This window comes from Lonchura striata, chromosome 10, assembly GCF_050655825.1.
Source record: "Lonchura striata isolate lonStrDom1 chromosome 10, ASM5065582v1, whole genome shotgun sequence".
Classification (NCBI taxonomy): Eukaryota; Metazoa; Chordata; class Aves; order Passeriformes; family Estrildidae; genus Lonchura; species Lonchura striata.
The window spans coordinates 6924109-6950727 of record NC_140712.1 but is presented as its reverse complement, the minus strand read 5'-3'; the positions used below and the strand labels follow the sequence as shown (position 1 = coordinate 6950727).

Below are 26619 nucleotides of genomic sequence, written 5' to 3'. Positions count from 1 at the left end.
AATAAATTGCTCTAATTTAGATTAAATTAGGAGTAGATTAATGTTTGCCAGCGCGCCGTGAATCGCAGGGAGGCAGAACAGCATTTATATTGTGCTTATTAGTTTTCATTTCTTGTTTTATGGCTGTATTTACAGTTGGCTTGGCAGAGAAGTGAGAACCTCCTGATGGAATTTCTACAGGTTTGGGTGCCCTGACTTCAGTCTGGGCCCTTAAATAAAGGGTTGTGGGGATGCTGCCTGTGCTTGGAAACACTGGCACCTTGAATTTTGGTTTTCACCAGGAGTCTTGATGGCTAGAAGGAGCTTGAAGAAATGCCATGTCACGTTGGAAAAGGAGTGATAGGTAAGGAATGTTCAGTGGAGGAGGAGCAAGGGCCTGTAGGAGCAAAAACCTTCCGTGTTCTATGAGAAATACACAGCACACATTAATACGAGTTTGCTGTCCTCCACCTGTATTATTCCATATTTATCGTCCCACTGCAGAAGTGCAGTGAGGTAGGATGTGTATGGAAAGCTCTGAGTCCATTTTATCACTTCTGGCTAATCCTGAATTCCTGAGAGAGTTTCTCAGTCCAATAAAAGTCTCTTGGCCACCGGAAAGGCTGATTATTAACACCAAATACACCTCCCTCAACAGCACTGAAATCCACCCATTCCAATTATGTTTATCCTCATATTTTCTATATTCCTGGCAGCTTGGCTGGGTGATGTCATGTCAGGAGTGCATTTTCCTGGGAACAAAGCAGTGGTAATGGCTCCTCTGCCTGGCTCTGGCTCCTGCTTAGAGGGGAAAAATACAAATAATCAGGAGTGGATCACGAGGGCTGTTGTTTTGAGTGGCTTTGCTTTTTCCATCCCTGGATGAGTGGAAGGGCAGGATTAGCTGTAGTTTGATATCCGTCATGACTACCAAAGGCATTTCCTCTGCCTTTATTCCTCATATCCAGGGCTCTGAAGATTGACAGAAACACCCTTAATTTGTAATTGATCCCAGGCTCATGTTGGAAAGGAAAAGATCAGATTTTGTCAGTCTCACACCAGCGGGAAGAACAAACACATGGGGTTGGTCTTAATTGGTTGCTTATATTTCAGAGTTGCTAAATTATACAGGAATAGCAGAGGCAGCTGAATGCCATTTGGAGAGAAGGGACAGGATTGGCTTTCACTTGGGCTGAGTGGCTAACAGGACTCATGTGGATGAAGATCTGGAGCTGGGAGAAGCCCCTGGTACTTACTGACAGGATAACCTGCATGGGCTCATGGGGTTTATTCCCTAAGGAAATGCCATAAATTCAACAAAGAAATGTAATTTTTAATAATGTGCATTTCCATATTGAAGCCAGCTGTAAGATGTCACTGTTCTCACTGGGATAGAACAGCCTGGAGTGGGGGATTCTTTTTCCCTGGTTGTTTCCCCTCTCCCATCATCTTTCTTCTCCCCAAAAACAAACTCATAATTGTGGATCCAGAGTCTTTAAAGGACAGATGGATTCTGTGTGGTTTTCCTGGTCACATGTCAGCACTGGAGGTGTTGAAGGAAAAGAAAGAGGGAGGAAAGTCATGCCTGGATCCAGGTCACAGCTGACTGGGGATGGACATTCCATCTTGGCCCTTCTTCAGCACCAATTTACATTTATAAACTGCTTTCAAAACTTTTTTCTTGGGCATTTTTAACAGTGGTCAGTGACCACAGCAGATCCAGATTTAAATATTGCATCTCTTGCTATGAACTCCATCATGTAACTTTGGGGGAATAACCTTCGATTCTTGTGTGTTGGGAAATGCACCCCAAATTCCCAAGCCTCTGAGCTGGGAAAAGCAGTTGTATTCTAAAAATACTCACAGGGTTCACTTTTTCTGTTAGAATTAGAAACATGAGGGAATGAGTGAACAATACCAGTTTAAAAATAGAAAGAGAAGAAGTCTTAATTAAGAGTTGATAAGATTCCCAAATACCTTGGTACTCCTCTAGTTCTGTAAAAATGGGTGAGTATGAGGTGGGCAGCAAGTAGCTGTGGCCTTTAGCAGAGAAATCCAGTGAAAATTAATAAAATATCCTGTATCACACCTAACAGTGCTGCTTTGTAGGTGGTTATAGACTAAAAGAGGAAAAGGGGGTTGAGGGGATCTCTCTCTTAAAAAATATTAATTGTGTAGGTATAAACCTAAATGAAAGGAAAACAGTGTGGTAGATATGTGTTAAGAAACAAGCAATTAAATAAGCTGTTAAAAATTAGCTTAAATAAGTTTTTTAAAGGGCTTGGAGAAATAAGGACAATTTTGACTAGAAGCAGCTTGTTCAGCCTCATCTGCTGCAGCTCCAGTTTGGCAGAGTTGGTGCTGCCAAGTTGTTCCGAGTGACGGCAGCTCCCAAACAGAAGGAAAAGATGTCCCGCTTCCAGGGTGATTTTTGGAGACCAGCAGCCACGTGGGGTAACACTACAGCCCTTGTACCTGCAGGTGTCCCAGACAGGGACAGGGGTGTCTTGTCCAGAGGCACTGGGAGGAGCATGGCAGTCCCTTAAAGGAAATATTGCAGATGAAAGTCTGGGTAGTCAGTGATCCGTGAGCAGCAGCAAGATCTGTGTTTGCTGGCTTCCTTTATTTCACTTCAGGCTCTTGCTGTGGTGTTCCTTTGGAAGTGCATCCTGAAATAGTCATGGTCATGGAACCCCAGGGTGGTTTGGGCTGGAGGAACCATAAAACCCATCCCGTGCACCCCTGCCATGGGCAGGGACACCTTGCACCATCCCAGGGTGCTCCCAGCCCCGTCCAGCCTGGCCTTGGCACTGCCAGGGGTGTGCTGGTCCTGCTCTGCCAGCACAGCAGCAATTCCTGCACTGCCTGCCTGCAGGATGATGGGCAATTATTGAGATTATTGGGGATTATTGGAGACTATTGCAGCATTCCCAGAGCTCCCAGCACTGGTGACCCCTTTCCCTTGGGAGTGCCAGCTGAGCATCCCTGTGGATTGGGAAGTGCCCAAGGGCACCCAGAGGAGTTATTGGTAGGGCCCAGGGGGATTTCAGAGCATCTTGAACTCTCCAGGTGTGCCAGTGGCTGTGCAGAGCTGAATCCTTTGCACAGGACACAGGATTTTATTGTCACTGCTCCTCGAGGGCTGTGCTTGAACAGAGCTCAGTTATTTGAGAATAAAGTCACAGCTCTGCTGCCATCATTAAAGTCAGATTGCAGAACACTCTTGCAGGCTCTGCTGCTCTCAAGAGACTTTAATTCTTCAGAGGATTCAACTGAGGAATATTCACAATAAGAGGAAACCCTGGCCAGGATTCTTTGGGGGCACTTCCAGGCAGTTTTTCCTGCCTTGGGTTCAATATGTGGGTGTTGTTTTGGGTTTTTGATTCTTTTTCTTAAGGAGTAGTTGTTAAAAAAATATTTCATTCCTTAAATAATTGAATATTCACTACTGAGTTTGAAGGTCATACCCATCATTTTACAATATGTGTTATGGTTTGCATTTCTTTCCAATGACAAAATGTGTTTCAAAGCAGTTTTAAACTCCTTGGGGACAGGTGAGGTGTGTTTGGCTTATTTCCCTTTTTTTAATAACCTGAGCCTCGTGACTGAAATCCCTGCAGGGCTTTTTTCCCTTTCCATCCTCCCCTGGAGCTCGGGGATGTGGTTGGAACCAGGGGGTTCCTGCTCCGTTTCCCTGGAATGCGTCAGCAGGGCTGTCACGCCTTTTTAAGGGTTGTTTTATGAGACAGGAAAAAATCAAATTGTTTCCTCTACACCAAAGCATTTCATGGTGAAATGGGAATGGGAGGAGGCCTCGTTATCAGGAGGGGTTTTATGACTTCCTTTAAAACACAGGCTCCCAGTCAGAATGTGTTTATCACTATTTTTATATATCCCAGTTTATTGAGCACCCAGCAGTGCCCGTTCACAATGCGAAACAGAACTAAATAAATGCCTAAAAATCAGAATCGTTGAACGGCAGTTAAAACACTTGCTTATTCTGGATTTTTGGGGAGATTTTTGCACTCAATTTGTGTATTGAGTGAAGAGTAAGTAACAACTCTCTCTCCCAGTGGTAATGTAAATTAATCTAAGGCAATTAAAAATTTAAAATAAGGCATTTTTCCTGCTCTGAGCTGAGCGTGTCAGCGTAGAGGATTAAATAAGGAAGCATCTCCGTTTCATTTATGAGGAAAATGAGGGATATTGGTAGGGGAGGGTCTGTGTGAGGGACAAAATTTATTCCAAGTGTTGAGTCGAGTTCTTGCCCTCAGACCTGTTTGTCTTTCTGACACTTTTCCAAGTCACAAATTCCTAATTCCGCACATCTCCAAATTCCCAAAATCGATTTGAGTCCACAAAGTTCTGCAGTTTAAATTAGTTCACGAGGAATAATTAAGTCTACAAAATCCTAAATTGGAGAGTGTTGATCTGTGGATCTGTGACTTGCACCAGGGGGTGATGGTGGCCGTCTTTGGAAATCCAGGAGATTCAGGACATTTCTGTTCATTCTATAAAGCAGAAATTACTTTCCACCCTCTTCTTTCCACATCTGTTCAGTCTCTGTTTCTCTGTTCCAGCTTTGCACAAAAGCATCCGTTTGTGGAGGGAGTCCCAGAGATTTCTTTAAATGAGTTTTTCCAAGGGAAGAAGTTATTTTGATTATTACAGCTGATCTGGTGAGACCAGCTTCAGCACTTTGGCTGTTTGAGAGAAATTACTTGGGCCAGGTAACGTGGCTTTGTTTGAGTGTGGTATCACTCAGGGAACAGCTGGCAATAACAAGGTGATCCCTTCTGTTGGAAATGTATGTTTTAAGCATTTGAACAAAGACAACAATTGCATACAAGTAAAAACATGGACAAAAAATAGAGAAAGCAAAATTTTGAAGGGTAGTGTGTAGTGTGAACTTACTAATTTAGTTATTTCATGCTTATTATTGCACTGCAGCCAAGTGCTGCTGTTATTTTTAAATACGATGAGCATAACAAAATCATTGGGATTTGACTGTGGCTCTTTGCAGCATCACAGCTGCTTAATCTTGGTCCAAGCTGAACCTTTCCATGGGGACACCATGAACCAAAATTCAAATTTAAGAGAACAGTGCAGTAGGTAAAAAAAAAGTTTGAAAGTCTTTATTACCTTTTTGGAATCAGCTAAATAGATTTATGGGAGAAATATTGTTTATTGAGTACACAGTTTTATCTGAGTACCTCAAGTCACAATTAAACATTTGGTGCCTCTGATGTATTTTTTCTTAGGGAATACAGTTAAAATATTAGAGGTGTTGAGACCTGAAAGTCCTAGGTAATTTTTTTTCCAAAAGGTTTGTTGGCAAAATAGTTATTTGCTATTTTTAGTTGTAGTAAATCTTTATTGCTAAAACCATGTTTCAAATCTCTAAAGTCCACCCTGAAATCCTTCCAAAGAGGACCTTCTCTTCTCCTCCCCTGTGTATTAACTGGTGCCCCTGTTCCTGTTGTCCCCATGAGTGATTCCATTGGGAGGGTCCCTCTCATGCTGGGTCCATCTCCCCCCTCGCAGGGTTCATTGCCCTTCCCAGGCCATTCCTGCTCCTCCCCTCGACTGCACCTCAGGGAGTCTTGGATCTCCATGTGAGCTGGCCCTGCCAGGGGTGCACTCAGCTCCCTGTTGGGTGTTCAGGGTGAGAGCTGCTCCAGAGCTCCGTGGGATGCAGGCACTGGGCTCCAGAACACCTGGATCACCCCCTGGTGCCTCTCCTGCTTCTGGAATCCCTGCATTCTCCTCGGGCAGCTGCTGTAAGGAGGACTTGCAAACACTTGGATATGGCCAAAGCAGCCCAGATATGACCTTCAACCAGCTCCTCAGGTGTTTGTGGGTCAGAATCCCTGCATTTCCACAGCCCTGCCAGGTGGGCACCCAGGGGATTGGAGTGTCCCCAGTGGTTCAGATAAGGCTGGAGCAGATAACATTCCTGTCCCCCCCCTTTGGAGCTGATGGTATCACTGGAATGTTGTTGCCAAACAGGAGGAAACCTGGAAATGCCAACAGGGGGAAGGCAGGAAAAGGGAAATCTGAACCGGAGGGGTGGAAAGTATTTGCAGTGATTTCATAACAACCAGAGGGTTCAGTGAGTGGTGTTCAGGTGTGGCTGGGTTGTTTGGAAAAGATCTCAGTGTGGCCCTGGAGCAGCTCTCCAGGCATGCTCCCTCTCTTTGTTATCCCATGGTTTTCCTCCAAGTTGAAAAGATGGGATCACACCAGTGCACCCACCCTGTGACACCTTCACCTCTTGGGTGTCACCAGCCCAGTGCTGGGGCAACTCACACTTGTTACTGACTGATTCGAGTCCAAATCCTTGTGGGTATTTGCACATCCTGCCAAGTATTTTGATAAAACAGTTGTAGCATTTGGGATCTGCTCAGAAGGAGCCCTGGGAAGAGCAGCTTGATGGAAGGGGCTTGAGGATCAGCAGCTGGAATGTCCCCTCGCCCTGCATCCCTGGGATTCCTGTGGGGCTGGCACTGTTGTGTCACACCTGAGCAGCACAAACACAGATTCCTGTGTCTTGGAATGCTGTAGGACGTGGGGAAAACCATTTCCATAGGGAAAATAATTTCTAGGACAAAGTTAAAAAATTCTGCTTCTGATGTTGCTGGGAATTGCTGCTTGCCCTGCAGTGGCCAGGATGCAGGGGTGGAACTCCTGCCTGGAGCTGTGTAGGAGTTCCAGCATCCCTCTGGTTCCAGTTACTCCAGAGTAGGAGATGAATTATGGTGCAAAGCACAGTCACTTGTTGAATGTGCTTTTAAAAAATGAGATTCATGAAAGCTGTGTAGGAATAACTGCAGAGAACAGTCCAGAGTTGGAGTTACAGTTTAAGAAGTGATGGAGATGTTAGAAGAGAATTGAGCTGCTTCTTCCATAGGGCTGAAAGCTGGAAGGGGCAAAGCCATTCCCTGGTTGATGTTAGAGCTAATTTGGGCGTAATTGGTCATTAACACAGCTCTGCTCACCCAGCTGGGGATGGAGCCTCTGTAACAACACTTGAGACATTTGTAGGAAACACAGGGATAAATGGAGGGAAATCCCATAATCTTTGGGGTACCTCTCCCAGCTCCTGGCAGCCCCAGAAGTGTTTGGGGAGTTCTGGGCCTGGCCCTGCCAGCCTCACCTGGAGGGTTTCAGGTCCTTGCTGCTCTCTGGGTCACAGCTGATTTTTCAGGTGCCAGTAGGGTTTTGTTGTCTGTGGCTGTTCTGTAACTCTGTGGGAAGGAACATTCCTGCTCGGAGCCTTGCCCATAGAACTGGGTGTCTGTTCTCTGGGAAATCCTGGCAGCCCTCCCAGACCCCTCAGCTCTGTGTGCACATTGCTTCACAAAAGATGCATCCATTTCATCATATGGGAAGAAAAACACACAAGTGTGTGGGGATGGGGTTTAGATTAAGCAGATGAATTTTTAAAATATTCCACTTCAACTCAACTGTACAGATTTTAATGATAGGTAAGGGGTGAATTTTGCATCAAAACCATATAATTTGAAGCAGATCACCAAGACAGGCAAGAGAAACCCAAGTATGAGTGTTTGGAATTTGGAGTGAACTGGAAATCAAGCAGGACAGTGGGAAAAGTACTGAAAGCAACAGGCATTGGGCAGTTCCATCCCTTGTTCCTCAGTGGGAACACTGAGAAGGAGCTGGTCAGGTGCAGTGAGAAGGTCTCTGATGGCAAGGGCTGGGATTAAACACAGGGAAAGCCTGGTGTGATACTGGTCAGCACTGGAATGTCATTCAGGAGCAGGGAGAGGGTTTGGGGAGATCCCCTGGCCCCATTCAGGGCTCTCCTGAGCGATCTGCAACAGCAAGGGACTCCCTGTGGGAATGGTGGCCTGGCTGAGGCCAGAAGAGCTGAAAGTGGTGAAAGAATCCAATGATGGGACACAAAAAAAGGGGCTTAGATAAAAATAGATTTTGCAATGAATGTGAAATTAACGGTGTCATGTATTGATCAGGAGGGGCTGCTGGAGAGCACTTAATTGGGATCTTTAGCTATTAGATTGTGAAAGGGATAATTAAGGAGATACCCTGGAGTACGTGTCTCTCTTGATCTGTATTTGGAATACCAAAATGTTCCTGGCTCTGGGATCTGTCTCCCAGTTCTGCCCACGGACTGGTGTTACACTGTACAAATCTGATAAAACCCATGGCTGCTTCTTTGCTCTCTGTCAGGATCTGCCCAAGAAACAGGACAGGAAAATTAATAAGAGTTCTGTCAATTGAGAACCTCCCAAGCTGATGTTTGTGTTGGCAAGGGGCTTTGACAATTTAAAGTCAGGTTGTTGCTGATGGAAGATTCCTCAGTGTTTTTCCCTGAAGGTTTGGTCATTCAGACATTTTCTTCTTTAGTCAGGTTTTTGGAGAGTTTTTCTCGTTGTGTATCAGAACACAAATCCACATGTTCTGGGGGAGACGCTGCAGCTCAACAAGCTCTTCTAGTCCTGAATTTCTTTCTGGGGTAAAGCAGAGCAATTTTAGTTAGTTCCCATAATTAATGAAAAAATAAATGTATTTGGCAGCATGGATTCCCAAGTGGAAAATGTCATCAGGTGGCTTAAGCTTGGTAAATAGTTCAGAATGCAGAAAAATTCCATGTATCCTGAGCTTTGGGGGTTTGTTACTAATTGTGCTGCTTGGAATACTCAGTGGTAATTGGGGTCCAGCTGCTCAGAATCTCACTGTTACATTTACTGGCTGGATTGCTTTAATAGGATTTGGAGAGAGAGTGGCTCTTCCTGTGGTTCAGCTTGTGCTTTTAAATCAACAACCTTTTAATGCAATAATCCCTGGATTTATCCTGCCTTGGAGTAGCAACATAGGAAGACATGACTGAAGCTAAAAGTTTGGAGAGTGTGGGTAAAATCCAGAGCAACAGTTATTTATGCTGTAAAATGATGAAATGGGGGTTGTGGGACAGAGGAAGATGGCAGGAAAACAGTGGGAAAAGGACTGTAATTCCAGTGCCTTGGGCAGTAGCAGAACCCAACCAGGTCAGGACTGCAGGGTTTGGCTGGATGAGTGTGCACTGAAAGGAATTCTGTGTATTCATCTGTCATTTTGTTATGATAGAGAATCATTTAAATGAATTGTGCATGTTAATGAGCTACAGTAGGAAGTGAGGTCTGGGTGTGCATTAGAGTAATTAACAGAGGTTGGGGTTTAGCTGTCACACACGTGGTCCCAAAGCAAGGACACTGTGGTTTGCTGCTGGTATCCTCTCCTGAGGTCTGTTTTACCCCAGTTCCACCCTCCCCTCCCCTGCCACTTCCATTACAGTGGAGATTTGGTCTGCTTGCCTGACAGTGCCGTTTCCTGTACTCCCCATTAGTGGTCAGTAGTTACCTCTGCCTGCATGTCAGCCTTCAGTTTAATGGCCTTTTTTGTGTGTTCATTTTCTTCTGTTTCCCATCGTGGTTTTGTTTATTTCTTTTACGTTTTTTTTTTCTTCTGTTCTCTTTTTTTTTTTTTTAAAAACCGTGGTGATGTTTGCCCTTCATATTCCCCAATGTTTGCACATGCCAAGATGTTGCCATCCCAACATTACCTCCCACTTCACTGACCAGTGCCACTAATGACCATCTAGCACCAGCGACAGCGGGACCCCTGCCCTCGGCCCCGCGGGACGTCGTGGCCACCCTCGTGTCCACTCGCTTCATCCGGCTCACCTGGCGGCCGCCGGCCTCGGACCCGCAGGGAGACAACCTCACCTACTCCATCTTCTACACCAAGGAGGGCATCAACAGGTAAACGCTGGAGCAGGGGCTCTGCTGGCCTTTGCTGACACGCTCTGAGGTGGAGGGGTGGTGTTCCCCTCCCTCCTTCCTGCCCCTCCTGCAGGGAGGAGTTGCACAGGCAGTGGAGGAGGAGTTTTACATTCCTGGAGGTATTTTCACACTCCTGGAGGAGTTGCACAGGCAGTGTAAGAGTTTCACAGGGAGTAGAGGAGTTGTACACTCCTGGAGGAGTTGCACAGGCAGTGGAGGAGTTGCACTCTCCTGGAGGAGTTGCACAGGGAGTGGAGGAATTGCACACGCAGTGGAGGAGTTTCACTCTCCTGGAGGAGTGAGTTTCACTCTCCTGGAGGAGTTTCACTCTCCTGGAGGAGTTGCACACTCCTGGAGGAGTTGCACACTCCTGGAGGCGTTGCACAGGGAGAGGAGGAGTTGCACTCTCCTGGAGGAGTTTCACAGGGAGTAGAGGAGTTGCACACTCCTGGAGGAATTGCACACTCCTGGAGGCGTTGCACAGGGAGTAGAGGAGTTGCACACTCCTGGAGGAGTTGCACACTCCTGGAGGCGTTGCACAGGGAGTAGAGGAGTTGCACACTCCTGGAGGAGTTGCACACTCCTGGAGGCGTTGCACAGGGAGAGGAGGAGTTGCACTCTCCTGGAGGAGTTTCACAGGGAGTAGAGGAGTTGCACACTCCTGGAGGAGTTGCACAGGGAGTAGAGGAGTTGCACACTCCTGGAGGAGTTGCACTCTCCTGGAGGAGTTGCACAGGGAGTGGAGGAGTTGCACACTCCTGGAGGCGTTGCACAGGGAGAGGAGGAGTTGCACACTCCTGGAGGCGTTGCACAGGGAGTAGAGGAGTTGCACACTCCTGGAGGAGTTGCACTCTCCTGGAGGAGTTGCACAGGGAGTGGAGGAGTTGCACAGGGAGTGGAGGAGTTGCACAGACAGTGCTTGAGCTTGGCTGGATTGGCTGCAAACCTTCCAACAGCTGCCACCTGCCTTCAGCAGCCTGGTGGGGACAGAGCAGCAGGAGTGCCACAGCTCCTCAGGGGCACAGAACATCCCCTGGAAGCCATGCTGGGGGCAGGAGGCACGTCAGGCTCCAAACCCCTGCAAAACCCCTCACTCAGGGACAGCTGTGTGGTGGGTGTTGCTTAAACCCTGTGCTCAGTGCTAATGCCAGTTCCCTGCTCAGAATCGCTGGAAACAGAAATCTGGGGAATGCCTCACTACAATCACTTGTGATGTGTTATCCCAGTGCATGATATCAGTCCACCCCTTCTCCTTCCTGATGGGATCTACTGCTCAGAATTACAGTTTCAAATTGTGATAAGTTTGAGTAAGCTGAAGTGCACATTCATTTGGAGCAATGCTTAATTAATTGCAGATTGGCTTATCAGATTTATTGCTCAAGGGAAAATTATCTGTTCACTTTATTGATGCGAGTGTGAGACACAAAGTCATTTGGAACAGAAAACACTCCAGAGGGGAATTCCTGCTCTTCCTTAATCCTCTGGATAGACATCTTGTCCAGGCTCATGGCAATTAACTGAGGCAATTTATAACATTTTGTTTGCCTCAAAAATGTTGTTTTTCTGTTACTCCCTTAATTTGGTGATATCCAAGGTGCTCCAGGCCAGGCTGGATGTGCCTTGGAGCACCCTGGGATAGTGGGAAGTATGCAGGAGCACCCAAATCCTCTGAGGGTCTGAGGTTCCAACTGCCTTGGCCTCTGCTGGCTCAGCTTCCTTCAGTTCAGGGAGGGGAGACCCAGGACCAGGGCAGTGCCTCCTCACCTCTGCCCCTTGGGCTTCTTTGAGGGGGGATTCTGTCCCTCTGCCCCACTCAGGTGAGGCCCCACCTGCAGAGCTGCCTCAGCCCTGGGGCCCAGCACAGAGAGGCCGTGGAGCTGCTGGACAGAGCCCAGGGGAGCCCAGGGAGCTGCTCTGAGGGTGGAGCCCCTCTGCTCTGGAGCCAGGCTGGGAGAGCTGGGGGTGCTCACCTGGAGAGGAGAAGGCTCCAGGGAGAGCTCAGAGCCCCTGCCAGGGCCTGAAGGGGCTCCAGGAGAGCTGGAGAGGGACTGGGGACAAGGGATGGAGGGACAGAACACAGGGAATGGCTCCCACTGCCAGAGGGCAGGGATGGATGGGATATTGGGAAGGAATTGTTCCCTGTGAGGGTGGAGAGGCCTGGCACAGCTGTGGCTGCCCCTGGATCCCTGGCAGTGCCCAAGGCCAGGCTGGACAGGGCTTGGAGGAGCCTGGGACAGTGGAAGGTGTCCCTGCCATGGCAGAGGGTGGCACTGGATCACTTTTCACTTCTGTTCCAACCCAACCCGTTCTGTGATTCCAAGAGGAGCACTGCAAAGTGAGGAGGCAGCAATGGAGGGGACATTTCTGCTCCAGGGCCTGCACAGTGTCACCAGCCATGGCTTGTCCCACCTTGGCCTGGTGACATCAGAGAGGCTCCCCTGGGGGAGGGAGGTGGGGATGAAGGGGTGTCCCAGGGCTTTCCTGTCACACCCCTGGGGACCTGGGGGAATCTGAGAGGTGGAAGTTACTGTCTCACACAGCTGCAAAAGGTTATTTCATCCCCAGGTATTTATTTACTTCACACTCAAGGCAGTTCCCCTGGAAAGGGTGTGAAAATTCAAAAGTGCTGCAGAAAGGTTTAATTCTAGGGAACTTTAGACAAGCAGTCAGGCAGAAGAACCCCAGACTTCAAGATATGGACCAAAAAAGAAAAAAGAAATAATAGCACATTAAAAGAATAAAAATGGCACATTGCTGCTCTGAGGTAGGAAATGACACATGTGGGATGTTGAAACGCTGCTGAATTCACAATTAACTGTGGTGTGCTTGAGACACAGCAAATCGAGTTAATTGTGTGTAATCACACTCAGAATGCCTCTGGAGCTCCCTGCCAGGCCCCACAGCTGGCACGGCAGGCACACACAATATCCACCCCCTAACAGCTCCCCAGAGATGCTTTTTTAGATGGAAGTGCATCTTTAACCTTGGCATCTCCAGCCAAGCTCCTGGGCTTGCACTGAAGGCTCTTCCTATGGGTGCTGGAGAGTTCCTCTGAACCTGAACTGGAGTTTCCAAAGCTCCTTAACTGGCATTAGAGTGGAGTCGTGCAACATCGTAAGGATCTGCAGGGTGCTGCAGTTATTGCTGGGGCCCATCTGCTTGTGCTCTTATCCCAACCTGAGCACGTTGGAAAAGGTGCTCCAGGCTCCCCAGGAACAGCCATAAAGGAAGGATTCACTCAGCACTTAATTAGATTAATCTCTCCCTATTTTTACCAAGCTGTTGGGAAGCCACAGCCCTGGTTATTACTGAAAATTTGCAATACTGTGACATGTCTATTTCTTTTTGGTAAATGTTGTCTTTCCAGTAAAATAATTTTTTCTTTTCTAATTTTAAATAATAACCTGGGTTTGCTGATTACCATTTTTTCTTAGATCAAATCAGGGAGTGCACTGGCACTTGAGACAGAAAATGCTATATTTTGCATGTTAATGGGAGCTGGATGTTACCTCACAGCTGTGAGTCCATTGGCACTTAGGCTGGGCTCTCAGATCCCCATCCTTGTAGCTACAGCATGTCTTTAAGGAAGCTCCACTTGGAGACGTGTTTTTGAGAAAACGTTGTGCTCAAAGTGGAAAAATTAGCAATGAAAATTAATAAAAAGCTGAAATAAATGAAGCTGTTTATGCAGTGCCATTTTAGCTGAGCTTATGAAGGGGAACATTCTAGCAAATGGATGTAAATAGGTATTTAGTTACAGAGAGTGCATTGTTCCTCTCTATAGATACAGTTTAATAGTGCAGAAACCAACAGGGATTTCAGAATGTTTTCAGCCAGGTTCTGCTAAATCAACCACACGGGTGGATGAAAAAAAAAAAGAGGGATTTGGGGTCCTATTTCCCTGATAGAAACTGCAGCAGAGTGGCTGGAAGGGAGGAAGGGGAGACTGGGACGGTTCTGCTGGAGTTCCTGTGTCAGAAATGCTTTAACAGGTGTCGGTGGGGCTGAGGCTGGGCTGTCCCTGCCCACCCCTGTCCCACGGGGAGCCTGGCAGCCCAGAGGGGCTGCATGGTGCCCACAGCAGGCCCAGTCCCCTGCATGTGCCCAGTGGGAAGTTCCTGATTGCTCCTTCTGGAGTTCTGGGCCTTCCCAGGGAGCTCCTTCCCAGGGAAGGACGGGCAGCATTACCCAGCCACAGCCCCAGCAGCTCAGGTGCAGGGCAGTGCCTCGAAACAAAGGCTGCCCTTGGCTTAATGATTGATCTCCTAATGTTCCCCTCAGTTTGGCAGAGGCCTGTTCTGCAGGGGGAGCGTCGTGTTCCGGTGCCAGGGTTGGCTGGAGGTCACTGAGCAGCAGCAATGCCCCTTCCAGGTGTCCCCACACATGACCTGTGTGCTCCCAGCTGGGCTGGGGCTTCCAGCTCACAACATGCTGGCCTGTCAGAGATGCTCCTTCCCATGCCAAGTGTGTTCCTTCTGTGGGTGGGTAGCCTGGATCTGTCTCCAGGAGCTGCTGGAGGTCGGAATTTTCACTTCACCTCCACTCTGTGTAGAAGCAGTGTCAGTGCCATGGCCGTGCCCTGGGTGTTCTCAACAAAGCCAAACTTCAGCAAGGAGCTGAGGCAAGGCTGGAGGTAGAAGAGCATATTAAAACAGCTCCTTTGAAAAATCCCCAAAAAGCAGCCCCACAGGATTAAAAGGAATGCCCTAAATCTCGCCAGACTGTGCATGCTGCTAAAATAGTTTCTGTGCTGGCTCCTGAGCTGTAGGATAAACTGTCACTGTGAATTATCACTTGCTGTCATGGAAATAACAAAGAAACCACTCCGAGTTTGTGGGTGTCAAGTGTAATTTATTCTGTTCCTTCAGTGCATTCGGTTTTGTGCAAAGGGAAATTGCAAAATTGGGAGCAGTTTGTCAGCAGCACTTCTGGCACACGCCTGTGGTGTTGTGCAGGGAGCACAGTGCAGATCCCACGTCATTTACACACTGGGTACGTTCAGACGGGACACACCGCAGGAGCAGCTACTCCTCATTTACTGATCACTGGTGGTGTGTGTGCCCAACCCTTTTGTTTCCCAAAGGGAACGTGTGGAAAACACGAGTCGTCCTGGAGAGACACAAGTGATGATCCAGAACCTGATGCCAGAGACAGTTTATGTGTTCCGGGTTGTGGCCCAGAACAGGCACGGCCCCGGCGAGAGCTCGGCACCGCTCAAGGTGGCAACGCAGCCCGAGGGTGAGCCAGGATGTTCCTGGGGTTTTCCTCAATTTGCCAAAGATATTGATTTTATTTTTTATTCTCCCCATTCACAACCTTTCCCAGATCTGATGCTTTTTAACAGTTGTGCTTGCGGACCACAGTTTCCAAGGATTTTCCATGTCAGTGGGATTGTGGGATTTATTGTCACCATTAAGAGCTGATGGGACATTCCTTGCTAAATTCTCTAAACTGCTCTAACAGGAATACTTTTTTTGCTTTTACTTGGCATTTGCCTTAAATTTCCTCTTTTTCAGTTAATGTTCATAAACTTAAAAAGAGAAAACTTCAGGTAAATGCCAAGTAAATGACCAAGTTAATGACCATTAACTGAAAAAGAGAAAACTTCAGGCAAATACCAAGTCACTTGGTAGGGTCATTCTAGACAAAGGGGAGCAGGATCTCCTTTGGAAACTTGGTCCCACCTTCCACCCCGCGGTGGATCCGTATGGAATGTCACAATGGGAAAAATCCCCCTTTTCCTGGGGTGCTGGCCAGGTGGGCACTCCAGGCTCAGGACTAACAGAGTTCCCCCGTTGTGTTGCAGTCCAGCTGCCCGGCCCCGCTCCCAACATCCGCGCCTTCTCCGGCTCCCCCACCACCGTCACCGTCACCTGGGAGACGCCGCTCTCGGGCAACGGGGACATCCAGAACTACAAACTCTACTACATGGAGAAGGGGCAGCACACGGAGCAGGTACAGGGCCTGCTGCAGCCACTCAGACTGCCCTGAAGGGCTGCACACGCCGTGGGGAGGGTCTGCTTTTCTGACAGGCTGAATGCTTTAGGCTCTCATGTGGGAATGCTTAAATCAGAATTTCAATGTGAAATGTTTGTGTCTGGGCTGGGAATGAAACCCATTTTATTGGTGATGCCCTGATTTGATGTTTGTCACCATCAAGTAGGTTTTGGGGAATTACATCATATCACAAGAGGAGAAGGCAGAGAGCAGCCATTATTGAGCTGTTCTGGTGCAGGTGATATTAAGGATACTTGCACAGAGTTATGGGCTGGGTTTTAGCAGTTCAGGCTAAATACTGATTTTGGCATGATCCCTAATCCAAGGTTTCTTGAGTTCTTGGACCCAGTGATTGATATTTTGATACTGATGAGCATCCAGTTAATTTAATTTTCTTAGTATTCCACTGAAGCATTCAGTGTGTTCTGTCAAAGTATGGGCTGTCTCCTGAGAATAATGAGGATTAATCCCAGTCCTCACAGCCACATTCCCATCTGATTGCATATCAGTATCATTCCAGCTTTAAAAAGCAAAGGGAAGAATATTTTTCTTCGCTTTTAAATATTTTTTTACATCAGTTTTTAAATAGGGCTGTTGCATTTTGTACTTCTGCATTCTGCTATTTCAATTATAGTGATATATATTATGATGGTTTTGAGTTATGGTTTCCAGGTCCCTTTCCATGTCCAGGACCAGTGACATATTAGGATTTAAATAGGGAGAATTTTCTCCTGGAAACTCAGAGCTGTCATCCTCCCAAGTCCTGGCTGTGCCTGAAGGTAGCACAGAGGTGTCAGTCCTGCTATGGGTTGTGCAGGAACTCTGTGGTATTGATGGCACTGGAGTGATGCCTGGAGAAGACTGACCTAGAACAGACCTAGACTGAGCTACAGAATAAAGTAGGGATTTATTGAGAAGCCTCAATTGATCCACCTTAGGCAGCACAACCCAAAATGGTCACCAAAAAATGGACAACCGGTCACAGGGTCTCACACTTTTATAAGTTTTGGCCCATTTGCATATTGGAGTTAATTGTCCAATTCCAGCTCCAGCCCATGCAATCCCATCCTGCTTGTTTTCTCTCTTTGGTCCCTGCTGTTTGTGCTCTTGGGGCTGAGATTTGGATCACTGGTCCTTGGTCCCAGCCAGAGCAGGAATTGTTTTGTCTCCCTGCTCTGTGCAGAGAGCTCACCAACCCCTGACATGAATCCCAGACCCTCACACTAAAGCAGCACAGAATGTGAAAATACAAAAGCCAAAGCTGAGGCATCAGCAGAGCTGACCCGGGGGTGTTGTGGGGACAGGACGTGGAGGTGGCGGGCCTGGCGCACACGGTGACGGGGCTGAAGAAGTTCACTGAGTACAGCTTCCGCGTGGTCGCCTACAACAAGCACGGCCCCGGCGTCTCCACCCACGACGTCGTGGTCCGGACCCTGTCAGACGGTAAGGCTGCTCCACTTCCTTGGATTTTGGGGTTTTTCCAGGATTTGTCCGGCAATTTCCGACAAGTGAATCTTTAACCAGACTTTTATGGGGTTTGTTCGTTGTTGCATGTGGCTGTTCACGGTCAAAATCCCCCCGGAGGCCTTCCAGAATTGGGTGAAGGAAAATTGCTGCACCTGCAGAAGGGTCTGGGATTGTGATTCCTGAACAATGGTATCCTTCATTCCAGCATCAGCCATTTATTTCATGGATTATTGAGCCTATACTGAGCGTGGACAGAAAAAAAAAAATACGCTGAAGGCACCAACTCCAAATTGTTTTCTAGGTTCTCTCACATATGAGCTGACTCTTGTTTTTGGAGTGCTTTCATTTTAATTGTGTTCCTGTGCTTGCACTGCAGCACAGATATTGTTAAATCCATTGCACAGAGTGGTGAGAGCAGGACGTGGGGTCAGTATTTTTTATAAGGCAGATACAGAGGCGATGTGAGCAAACAGAGATACATGAGCAACTGCAGTGATCAGAGTTAGTGATAGCTTGTATTTGTTGGAGAGAAGTTTATACAGAAGGACACTCACAGGGAAAGGGGGCAGAGCCTGGAATCCTTTCCCCAGGAGTGACAAGGAGCAGAGGGGAACATTGTCCCAAACTCTCTGTGGGTCCAGGTTTGTTTCTGGGGCACTTCCTAACTTTGCAGTGGTTTCTGTGTATTTGCTAATTCAGTTCCTCTTCCATGAGACCCTGTCAGCATCTTCTTGAACCCACACCAGCTTTTATCCACAACATCACATGGGCAAAGGTTCCACAGACATATTTCCTCTGAAAAATCCCCCCTTTCTGTCTGTTCTGCCCCTGCTCTGTGTTGGGGTCCCGTGTTGCCTGGGGCTGTGCCCCTGAAGGAGGGAATACTCAGTGTCCACTGATTATTCTTCTGTCCCACTCCTCATTCTGTGGACCTTTGCCGTGGTCTCCCTGGTTCATCCATTTTCCAGATTCCAAAGACACAGGAATGGTTGTCCATTTCTCCTGTGGAAGCTGTTTCAACCTTTAGTGCCCTTTTCTGAACTTTTCTCTAGGTTCCTTTTCTGCTTTGTTTTAAAAACTCAGGTAGAGGGGACTAAAATGGCACCAAAGGTGGAAGTGAGGCATCACTTGCATTTGAGGAGCTTTTTGAGTTCTTCTGAGCACCAAGAGGAATCATCCTGAGGTCTTTGTGCAGTTCTTTACCACAGGATGATCACATCCTGGGATCTCCCCAGCTCATCTCTCCCCTTCTTCTTGCTCTGGCCTTTCTTTCAATGAGCACTTCCCTCCCATCCCCTCATTGCTTAAAATTGATTTCCCTTGAAAGACATAGAAATCCCTATTCTGCTCCTACTCTAGCTCCTGCTTTCTCAGTTTCATGTTTTATTGTTATTTTGGTTGATTGGGGGGAGTTTCTGACACAGCAGGTGGAGTTTGAGTTTATTGCTTGCAACATTTTGCCACCTCTGGTATCAAGATAAACTGGGAGAGGTTGCAGAAGTCTTGCTGCTGTTTCACTCCCCAGTTTCTTGAGAGTTCCTGGATGGATAACACATGGCCCTGGCAAGAGGCTGCTGTTCCCTGTGTCTGAATGTTCCATAATCCCTTACACTGACACTGCAGTTGGAGGGACCATGGGAATCCTTTGGAAGGGTGTCAAGGAAACCTCTCCTTTCCCTTTCCCTCACTACCAATGCAAAGAGAGACTTGGGTGGCCTTATCTTTGTCTTTTCTGCCCTCCCTGACCATTTGCTCACTGATTTCTCTAAAGGGCTGCCAGCTCCTTGGTTGTTTGAAGAAGAACTCATTATTAGTTGCAATGTAATTTTGAAGTTTTCCTGGAGTTCTTTCTTCTCCAGCTTCAGTTTTCACATTTAACCTATAAGTACTTACTTTCTAAAGCTCTCTGAAGGATGTCATCTTGCTTCTTACGGTCTCATAACCCTGGCAAGCTCTGAAATCTTTCCAAAATTATGCACATTTTCCTCCCGTATTTTTCTGTTGTAGTGTCCAGGAGCAATCCGTGTTCCCTGCATGGATTTCTCCCTAAGCTTCCTTTAGCCCTGATTTAACAAAGCATCTGCATTTTCATGTAGGTTTTTGCTCCTAATCTGTTACAGTGCCTTGTTGCAGGGATAACTCTGCAGGTATTACCATTTGAACCCAGGTTTATGTGCTGCTCCTGAGGATTGCTTCTCCTCTCCTGGAATTGTGATCAGGGATTACAGGTGGGAGTGGATACTGAGCCTCGGAGCCTGATTGAGGCCCTTCCCTCAGAGCCTCTGAGCCATCAGCATGTCCTGGGGGCTCCTGCCAGGCTGCTCTCCATGTGCTGTCCCACTCCAGGAGATGCCTGTCCATAGCAAATCCCTGGGAGGATGAGCAGGCCCTGGCACAGGTGTCCAGAGCAGCTGTGGCTGCCCCTGCATCCCTGGCGGTGTCCCAGGCCAGGCTGGATGGGGCTGGGAGCAGAAGGTGTCCCTGCCCGTGGCAGGGTGACACTGGAGGAGCAAGGAAAGCTTGGCCTTGTATCCCCTCCTCTCCACTGTGCTGCTTCTCCATCCCCAGCTCTCCATCCTCAGGTGTGGTGATTTCAGGCTCAGCTGGGTTGGCAAGGGAAGGCAAATCCTGCTCCTCTCCATTCTGTGGGGTGGTGGTGAGGCAGGTTTGTCCTTTACAAACTCTTCTTCCACTTCATGCCCTCAGGGGTTCCCTGGGATGTTACTGTGCCTGGGTTGAGTTATTTGGAAGATGAATTCTGCAGGCTGGAGCAGTCCTCATCCCTCTTTATCCCTGTGCTCCTTGCCCATCTTTGTGCTTCCCTGGAGCCTCCCCTTCCTGCCAGGGAAGCCTCAGCTCTGCCAGGGGCCAACGTTTGCTGTGGAGCCACAAGGAATTCCCTGCTCCCAGGGTTTTTCTTGCACTCCCTTTTTGCCTGGATTTCACTGCCATGAGGAGTGAGTAAAGAACAAGCAAAGAGGAGTTCAAAGGCAGCCCCAGTGTCTGAGATGCTCTTCACCTCCTCACTGTCACAGGGCCCTGGGGACTCAGAGGTTTCCTGATAAATAAAATCAGGATAACAAAATCCAGGCTCGAAATTTAAACGTGGGTTCCCCCAGTCAAGCAATGTGTTCAGTAAAGAGTTGCCTTGGGAAAGAGCTGGATGGGATACTTTCTCTGAGAGTTTAAGAAGTGCTTTTAAATGTAAAACACATTTTATTTAGATAAGTGTGAAAATAAAGACCTGAATAAAGAGTTTTTTCTTCAGGATAAAAATAAAGGACTGTCCTTAGCCATTCACTGTGTCAGAAAGTACCTGTGGGAGGATTGGTAGTTCTTTTATGTGCTGCCTGAAATCAGAATGGTTTGTACTTCCATAGCAAATGAGAGCAGGAAGTAGTGGGGGTGGAAATGCAATATTTGAAAGTTTTGGGTTTGTAATTCCTTTAATGTTTCCAGTCCCCAGTGCTCCACCACAGAATCTAACTCTGGAGGCTCGGAATTCTAAGGTAAGACTGGAGCCATTTCCTGCTGGCAATGGGTAAATAAAAGGCTGGGGGGTCTTAGATTGGCCACATTTTGGAGCTGCTTTGGGTCTTTTTTACTCCCACGCAGTTTTTGAGCTCTTTATAGAAAATATCTGAATGTCGGGCTTGGAGATACTACAGCCCAGCTGTGGGCTGGCCATGGGATGCAGTGTCAGTGCTGCTGATGGAAGGATCAGAGCTGGAATCCCTGCTCACTGTTGTTTGCAGCGTGGACACACACAGACGCACTTCTGGAGTGCCTTGGGCCCTTTTAAAAATAAAATATTTGCCCATTGTGCCTTTGGAATTGCGTGTGGAGGGGGTTTTTAAAGCCTTCCTAAAGACTTTTTCCCCAATACCTTCCTGTGCTGCCTTTCCCAGAGCATCCTGCTGCAGTGGCAGCCTCCTCCTGCCGGCACCCACAGCGGGCAAATCACGGGATACAAAATCCGCTACCGCAAAGCGTCCCGCAAGAGCGACGTCACCGAGAGCGTGGCGGGCACCCAGCTCTCCCAGCTCATCGAAGGTGAGCAGCGCCTGGCCCCCCTGGGGCGCCTGGCAGTGTTCTGGGCTCAGGGATGGGATCCCATTGGGGTCCTGTCCCCCCCGGGGCGCCTGGCAGTGTTCTGGGCTCAGGGATGGGATCCCACTGGGGTCCTGTGGGGTCCTGTCCCCCCTGGGGTGCCTGGCAGTGTTCTGGGCTCAGGGATGGGATCCCATTGGGGTCCTGTCCCCCCCGGGGCGCCTGGCAGTGTTCTGGGCTCAGGGATGGGATCCCATTGGGGTCCTGTCCTCCCTGGGGTGCCTGGCTGTGTTCTGGGCTCAGGGATGGGATTCCATTGGGGTTCTGTGGGGTCCTGTCCCTCTGGCTGTGTTCAGGGGGCTCAGGGACAAGATCCCATTGGGTTCCTGTAGGGTCCTGTCCCCCCTGGGGTGCCTGGCTGTCTTCAGGGCTCAGGGATGGGATCCCATTGGGGTCCTGTCCTCCCTGGGGTGCCTGGCTGTGTTCAGGGTCTCAGGGATGGGATCCCATTGAGTTTCTGTGGGGTCCTGTCCTCCCTGGGGTGCCTGGCTGTGTTCTGGGCTCAGGGATGGGATCCCATTGGGGTCCTGTCCTCCCTGGGGTGCCTGGCTGTGTTCTGGGCTCAGGGATGGGATTCCATTGGGGTTCTGTGGGGTCCTGTCCCTCTGGCTGTGTTCAGGGGGCTCAGGGACAAGATCCCATTGGGTTCCTGTAGGGTCCTGTCCCCCCTGGGGTGCCTGGCTGTCTTCAGGGCTCAGGGATGGGATCCCATTGGGGTCCTGTCCTCCCTGGGGTGCCTGGCTGTGTTCAGGGTCTCAGGGATGGGATCCCATTGAGTTTCTGTGGGGTCCTGTCCCCCCCGGGGCGCCTGGCAGTGTTCTGGGCTCAGGGATGGGATCCCATTGGGGTCCTGTCCTCCCTGGGGTGCCTGGCTGTGTTCTGGGCTCAGGGATGGGATCCCATTGGGGTCCTGTGGGGTCCTGTCCCTCTGGCTGTGTTCAGGGGGCTCAGGGACAAGATCCCATTGGGGTCCTGTGGGGTCCTGTCCCTCTGGCTGTGTTCAGGGGGCTCAGGGACAAGATCCCATTGGGTTCCTGTAGGGTCCTGTCCTCCTTGACTGTTCTTAGGGGACTCAGGGACAAGATCCCATTGGATTCCTGTGGGGTCCTGTTCTCCCTGGGGTCCCTGGCTGTGTTTAGGGGGTTTAGGGATGGGATCCCATTGGGTTCCTGTAGAGTCCTGTCCCTCTGGCTGGGCTTAGAGGGCTCAGGGACAGGATCCCATTGGGTTCCTGTAGGGTCCTGTCCTCCTTGGATATTTTTAGGGGGCTCAGGGACAGTATCCCATTGAGTTCCTGTGGGGTTCTGTCCTCCCTGGGGTGCCTGGCTGTGTTCAGGGGCTCAGGGACGGGATCCCATTGGGTTCCTGTAGGGTCCTGTCCCTCTGGCTGTGTTCAGGGGCTCAGGGATGGGATCCCATTGGGTTCCTGTCCTCTGGTTGTTTTTAGGGGACTCGGGGTTGGGGTTCCTGCCTTGGAATACAAACAGAAGCAGTTCCCAAAGGAGCTCTGGGGTCCTGTGGGCTGCAGGTGGTGCAGGTGGAGCCTGGTGACCTGATTCCTAGCCCTGATTTGGCCATGGATTTGCTAAGTGGACTGGCTGATTCCTTATAAAATGTTTATAAAAGGCATGGAGAGGTGACTGGGTTCATTGTGTGCCCAAATGCCAGAGGTGAAGGTGAGGAGGAGGGCAGAGGAGCAGGGGCTGGGCAGGATTGGCACAGGCACCTGGCCCCAGCTCTGAGCCCTGGGAACAGCTGACCTTGGGCGGCCCTGGAATATCCCACCTCAGGTCCCTGGAATATTCTAGAGGGAGTGCCTTTCATCCTGTTGTACACTTAAAAATCCAGCCTAGTCCCTCACTTAGTGTCAGTCATGTGTTGCTACCAGAGCTGCAGTTCTGTTCAGCAGGAGCGAGCAGTACATGAGAGCAGGAGCAACACTACATTGTGTTCCTCTTTAAAATCTCTGTAAACCAATACTTGGTCAAAAGAGAAAAAACTGGGTGATTCTGGAAGAGCTTCTAACAAGATAACTGATTTTTTCTCAGAAACTTCAGCTGTGACTTAGTAAGTCTCAGTTTTCTCACAGAATTGAGGTATTCCTGTAATTCCAGTGTATTTTTGCTAGCAGCAAAACCTGGAGAGGTTCCAATATATCAAATTTTGAGTGCTCTGGTTTTTTAGTACAGACTCTTAGATACATCAAACAAGTGTGTGAGTTCGCTCAGCTGCTGCCTCTGTGCCACCCTCAGGTTTGGTGATGGTGGCAGTGTTCCTGTTCTTAAAACTAATTAATTAAATTAATTAATGGTCCTAAGTTAAAGCCTGGCTGCAAACAGGCCCTCCCAGTCCCTTCCAGTGCTGATGCTGTGGGGGCAGTGGGAGTGGAAGGCTGGATTATCCATAGTTCCCAGGATTTAACTGGGATTTGTGGGAATTGCTGGGATGATGGAGCTGTGCGAATTGCCAGGGTGATTGAGCTGTAGGAATTGCTGTGCTGATGGATCTGTGGGATCTCTGGGATCTGCGGGAACTGCTGTGCTGATGGAGCTGTGGGATCTGTGGGAACTGCGGTGCTGATGGAGCTGTGGGATCTCTGGGATCTGTGGGAGTTGTTGGGCTGATGGAGCTGTGGGATCTGTGGGATCTGTGGGATCTGCTGTGCTGATGGATCTGTGGGATCTCTGGGATCTGCGGGAACTGCTGTGCTGATGGAGCTGTGGGATCTGTGGGAACTGCGGTGCTGATGGAGCTGTGGGATCTCTGGGATCTGTGGGAGTTGTTGGGCTGATGGAGCTGTGGGATCTGTGGGATCTGCGGGAACTGCTGTGCTGATGGATCTCTGGGATCTGTGGGAACTGCTGTGCTGATGGAGCTGTGGGATCTGTGGGAACTGCTGTGCTGATGGAGCTGTGGGATCTGTGGGATCTGTGGGATCTGTGGGAACTGCAGTGCTGATGGAGCTGTGGGATCTGTGGGAACTGCTGTGCTGATGGAGCTGTGGGATCTCTGGGATCTGTGGGAGTTGTTGGGCTGATGGAGCTGTGGGATCTGTGGGATCTGTGGGAACTGCTGTGCTGATGGAGCTGTGGGATTTCTGGGAACTGCGGTGCTGATGGAGCTGTGGGATTTCTGGGAACTGCGGTGCTGATGGAGCTGTGGGAATTGCCCGTCCTGCAGGGCTGGAGCGCGGCACCGAGTACAGCTTCCGCGTGGCCGCCATGACCATCAACGGCACGGGCCCCGCCACGGACTGGGTGTCAGCCGAGACCTTCGAGAGCGACCTGGACGGTGAGAGCCCCGGGCTGGGCACGGGCAAGTCCATCCACTTCATCTCGCCAGCGCCCGCTGCCCCTTCGGGAGGCCAGCCTCTGGCCTTGCACTTCTGTTCCATGGGCACGATGGGCTTTATTTAGGATTGGCATCCATTTCGGTTTTAACAGAAAATTCTTGCCAAGTTAATAAGGTGGCTTGAAATGAAGCTGCTTCTACACTTCCTAGTGCTGTATGTTAATACTCATTTGTAGTGACAATAAGATGTCAGAATAGGAAAGAAATAATGGAATATGTTCTCAGCCACAGCCCTTTGCTGTCTTACCCCATGTTGGTGCAGTGCTTTCTTTGACCCACAGTAACTTATTTTACACAGAAGAAAAAGGAGATTAATTATATTTCCTAGTTATATTTTCTATATTTTCTGCACCACATCTCCCATTAGAAATTCTGTTGTAGGTATTTAATACAAATTATATTGGAATTGTGGGTATTAGAATAATTACACTGAAAATTCCAGTGATGGCAGAAAGGCTCCTGAGCCTGTTGGAGCATTAAATGGGATATTCCAAAGCTCTTTGTGTGTGCTGTAAAGGGTTCTTCTCAACAGAGGGTCTGCTCCACCAAGCCCATGGATTTTTGTGCTGTGTCAGAGCAGGCTCAGCCATCCTGGCAGCTGAGAGGTGCAGTAATGGAAATGGGTCAAGATTTGCTCTCTGCTGCTGGAGGATCCTTCAGCAGCCAGCTCGGGAAGCCTGGAAAACCCCTCTCCCATCTCTGTCTGGGATTGATGCTCAGCTGAATCCTGGTCCTCTGCTGCTCCTTCTCCAGTGTGAACAGAGCAGTCAGGGATGTGGGTCTGGAAATCCCTTGCTCCGTGTGTCTGTTGGCCCTTAGGGGATGTGACACCCTTGGAGCTGCCAGGTCCCCAGGGTGGGGCAGAGTTCTGTAAATGAACACCTCACAGGGCAATGGAAGTGTCCCTGAACTGCAGTAAACAACATTTTGCCAGAGGACAGCACCAGGATTAAATTTAAATTTAAGCAGGGCAGAAGGAGGAAGAAGAAGAATAACCTTTTCCTTCCCTGTTGGCTTTGTCCTTTAAATTTTTTCATTTCTGAATGTTGCAGGAAATCTGACTTCCTTCACATTCTTTCCATTGAATAAAGTAATAAAAGTTGACATTTAAGACAACAGAACATGATATTCATATAACTCTGCATACACCTGTGAGATCTGTGTGTGCACACTGTGTTTCTTGGGTTTCTTTCTTTAGAAAGCTCATGTGAATAATTTTAACACCATGTCAATGCATTTACAGCTCACTGTGCATTTCTTGGGTTAACAGACACATGAGGCATCATTTCTTTTTATTCCACAGCTGCTTTTTGAGTATAAATAGAAAATAATTCCCAGGAGAGTCCCGTGGATGTAAAGGGGAGCAGGAGTGTTACAATTCCACGCTGGAGTCGAGCAGGTTCCCCCTGAGTGCAGAGCAGGAGGTGTTGAACAGTTGTACAGAGTTTGTCCCCAGTGCAGTGGAAATGTCACCTCTCGTGCTGCTCTTGGAGCTTTGCTGTGTTTAATAGTTGGGAACTGGAACTGCTGGGCTGTGTCAGCAGCAGCCCCAGAGCTCCCTGGGCTGGGGGCCAGGCCTGTGCTGTGATCCAGCTAATCCTGTTGTGGTGCTTTATTAAATGTTTGTTGAGAAATGCAGCGTGTTTCATTAAAAAGAAATCCCTGCAGGAAGCACAAGTCCTTGATTCCATTTGGAGTGGGGAGCTCCGTTTGCTAGTGCAGGGAATTATCCCTAATCCACCAGCACCCAACAAAAGGATTTATTTCCTTTTTGAGAAGTGAACCCAAAGTTAGGGACACTCCAGGGGATGGGTGGCAGATTGCTTTTAGGTTCCAGTCAGCAGTGGGGAAAAGCCTCTTAGGAGAAATGTATGAGGCTTATGGTGGCACGTTGTGGAAGTGTTCTGGCATT

General features: G+C 48.8%; 1 protein-coding gene across 10 annotated transcripts in view; it reads left to right on the top strand.

Annotated features, from left to right (window-relative positions):
* Positions 1-26619, top strand: part of NEO1 (neogenin 1) — a 170196-nt gene that overhangs the window by 115091 nt on the left and 28486 nt on the right. For 7 of the 10 annotated variants that reach the window (XM_085588561.1, XM_085588558.1, XM_077785858.2 and 4 more), the window contains exons 8-14: positions 9542-9761; positions 14866-15020; positions 15589-15737; positions 17084-17222; positions 20706-20755; positions 21155-21299; positions 24537-24647. In XM_085588561.1, coding sequence (XP_085444687.1) covers positions 9542-9761; positions 14866-15020; positions 15589-15737; positions 17084-17222; positions 20706-20755; positions 21155-21299; positions 24537-24647 — 969 coding nt within the window. The remainder of the gene's footprint in view (positions 1-9541; positions 9762-14865; positions 15021-15588; positions 15738-17083; positions 17223-20705; positions 20756-21154; positions 21300-24536; positions 24648-26619) is intronic. The other 3 variants (XM_085588559.1, XM_077785860.2, XM_077785859.2) reach the window with 1 other exon arrangement.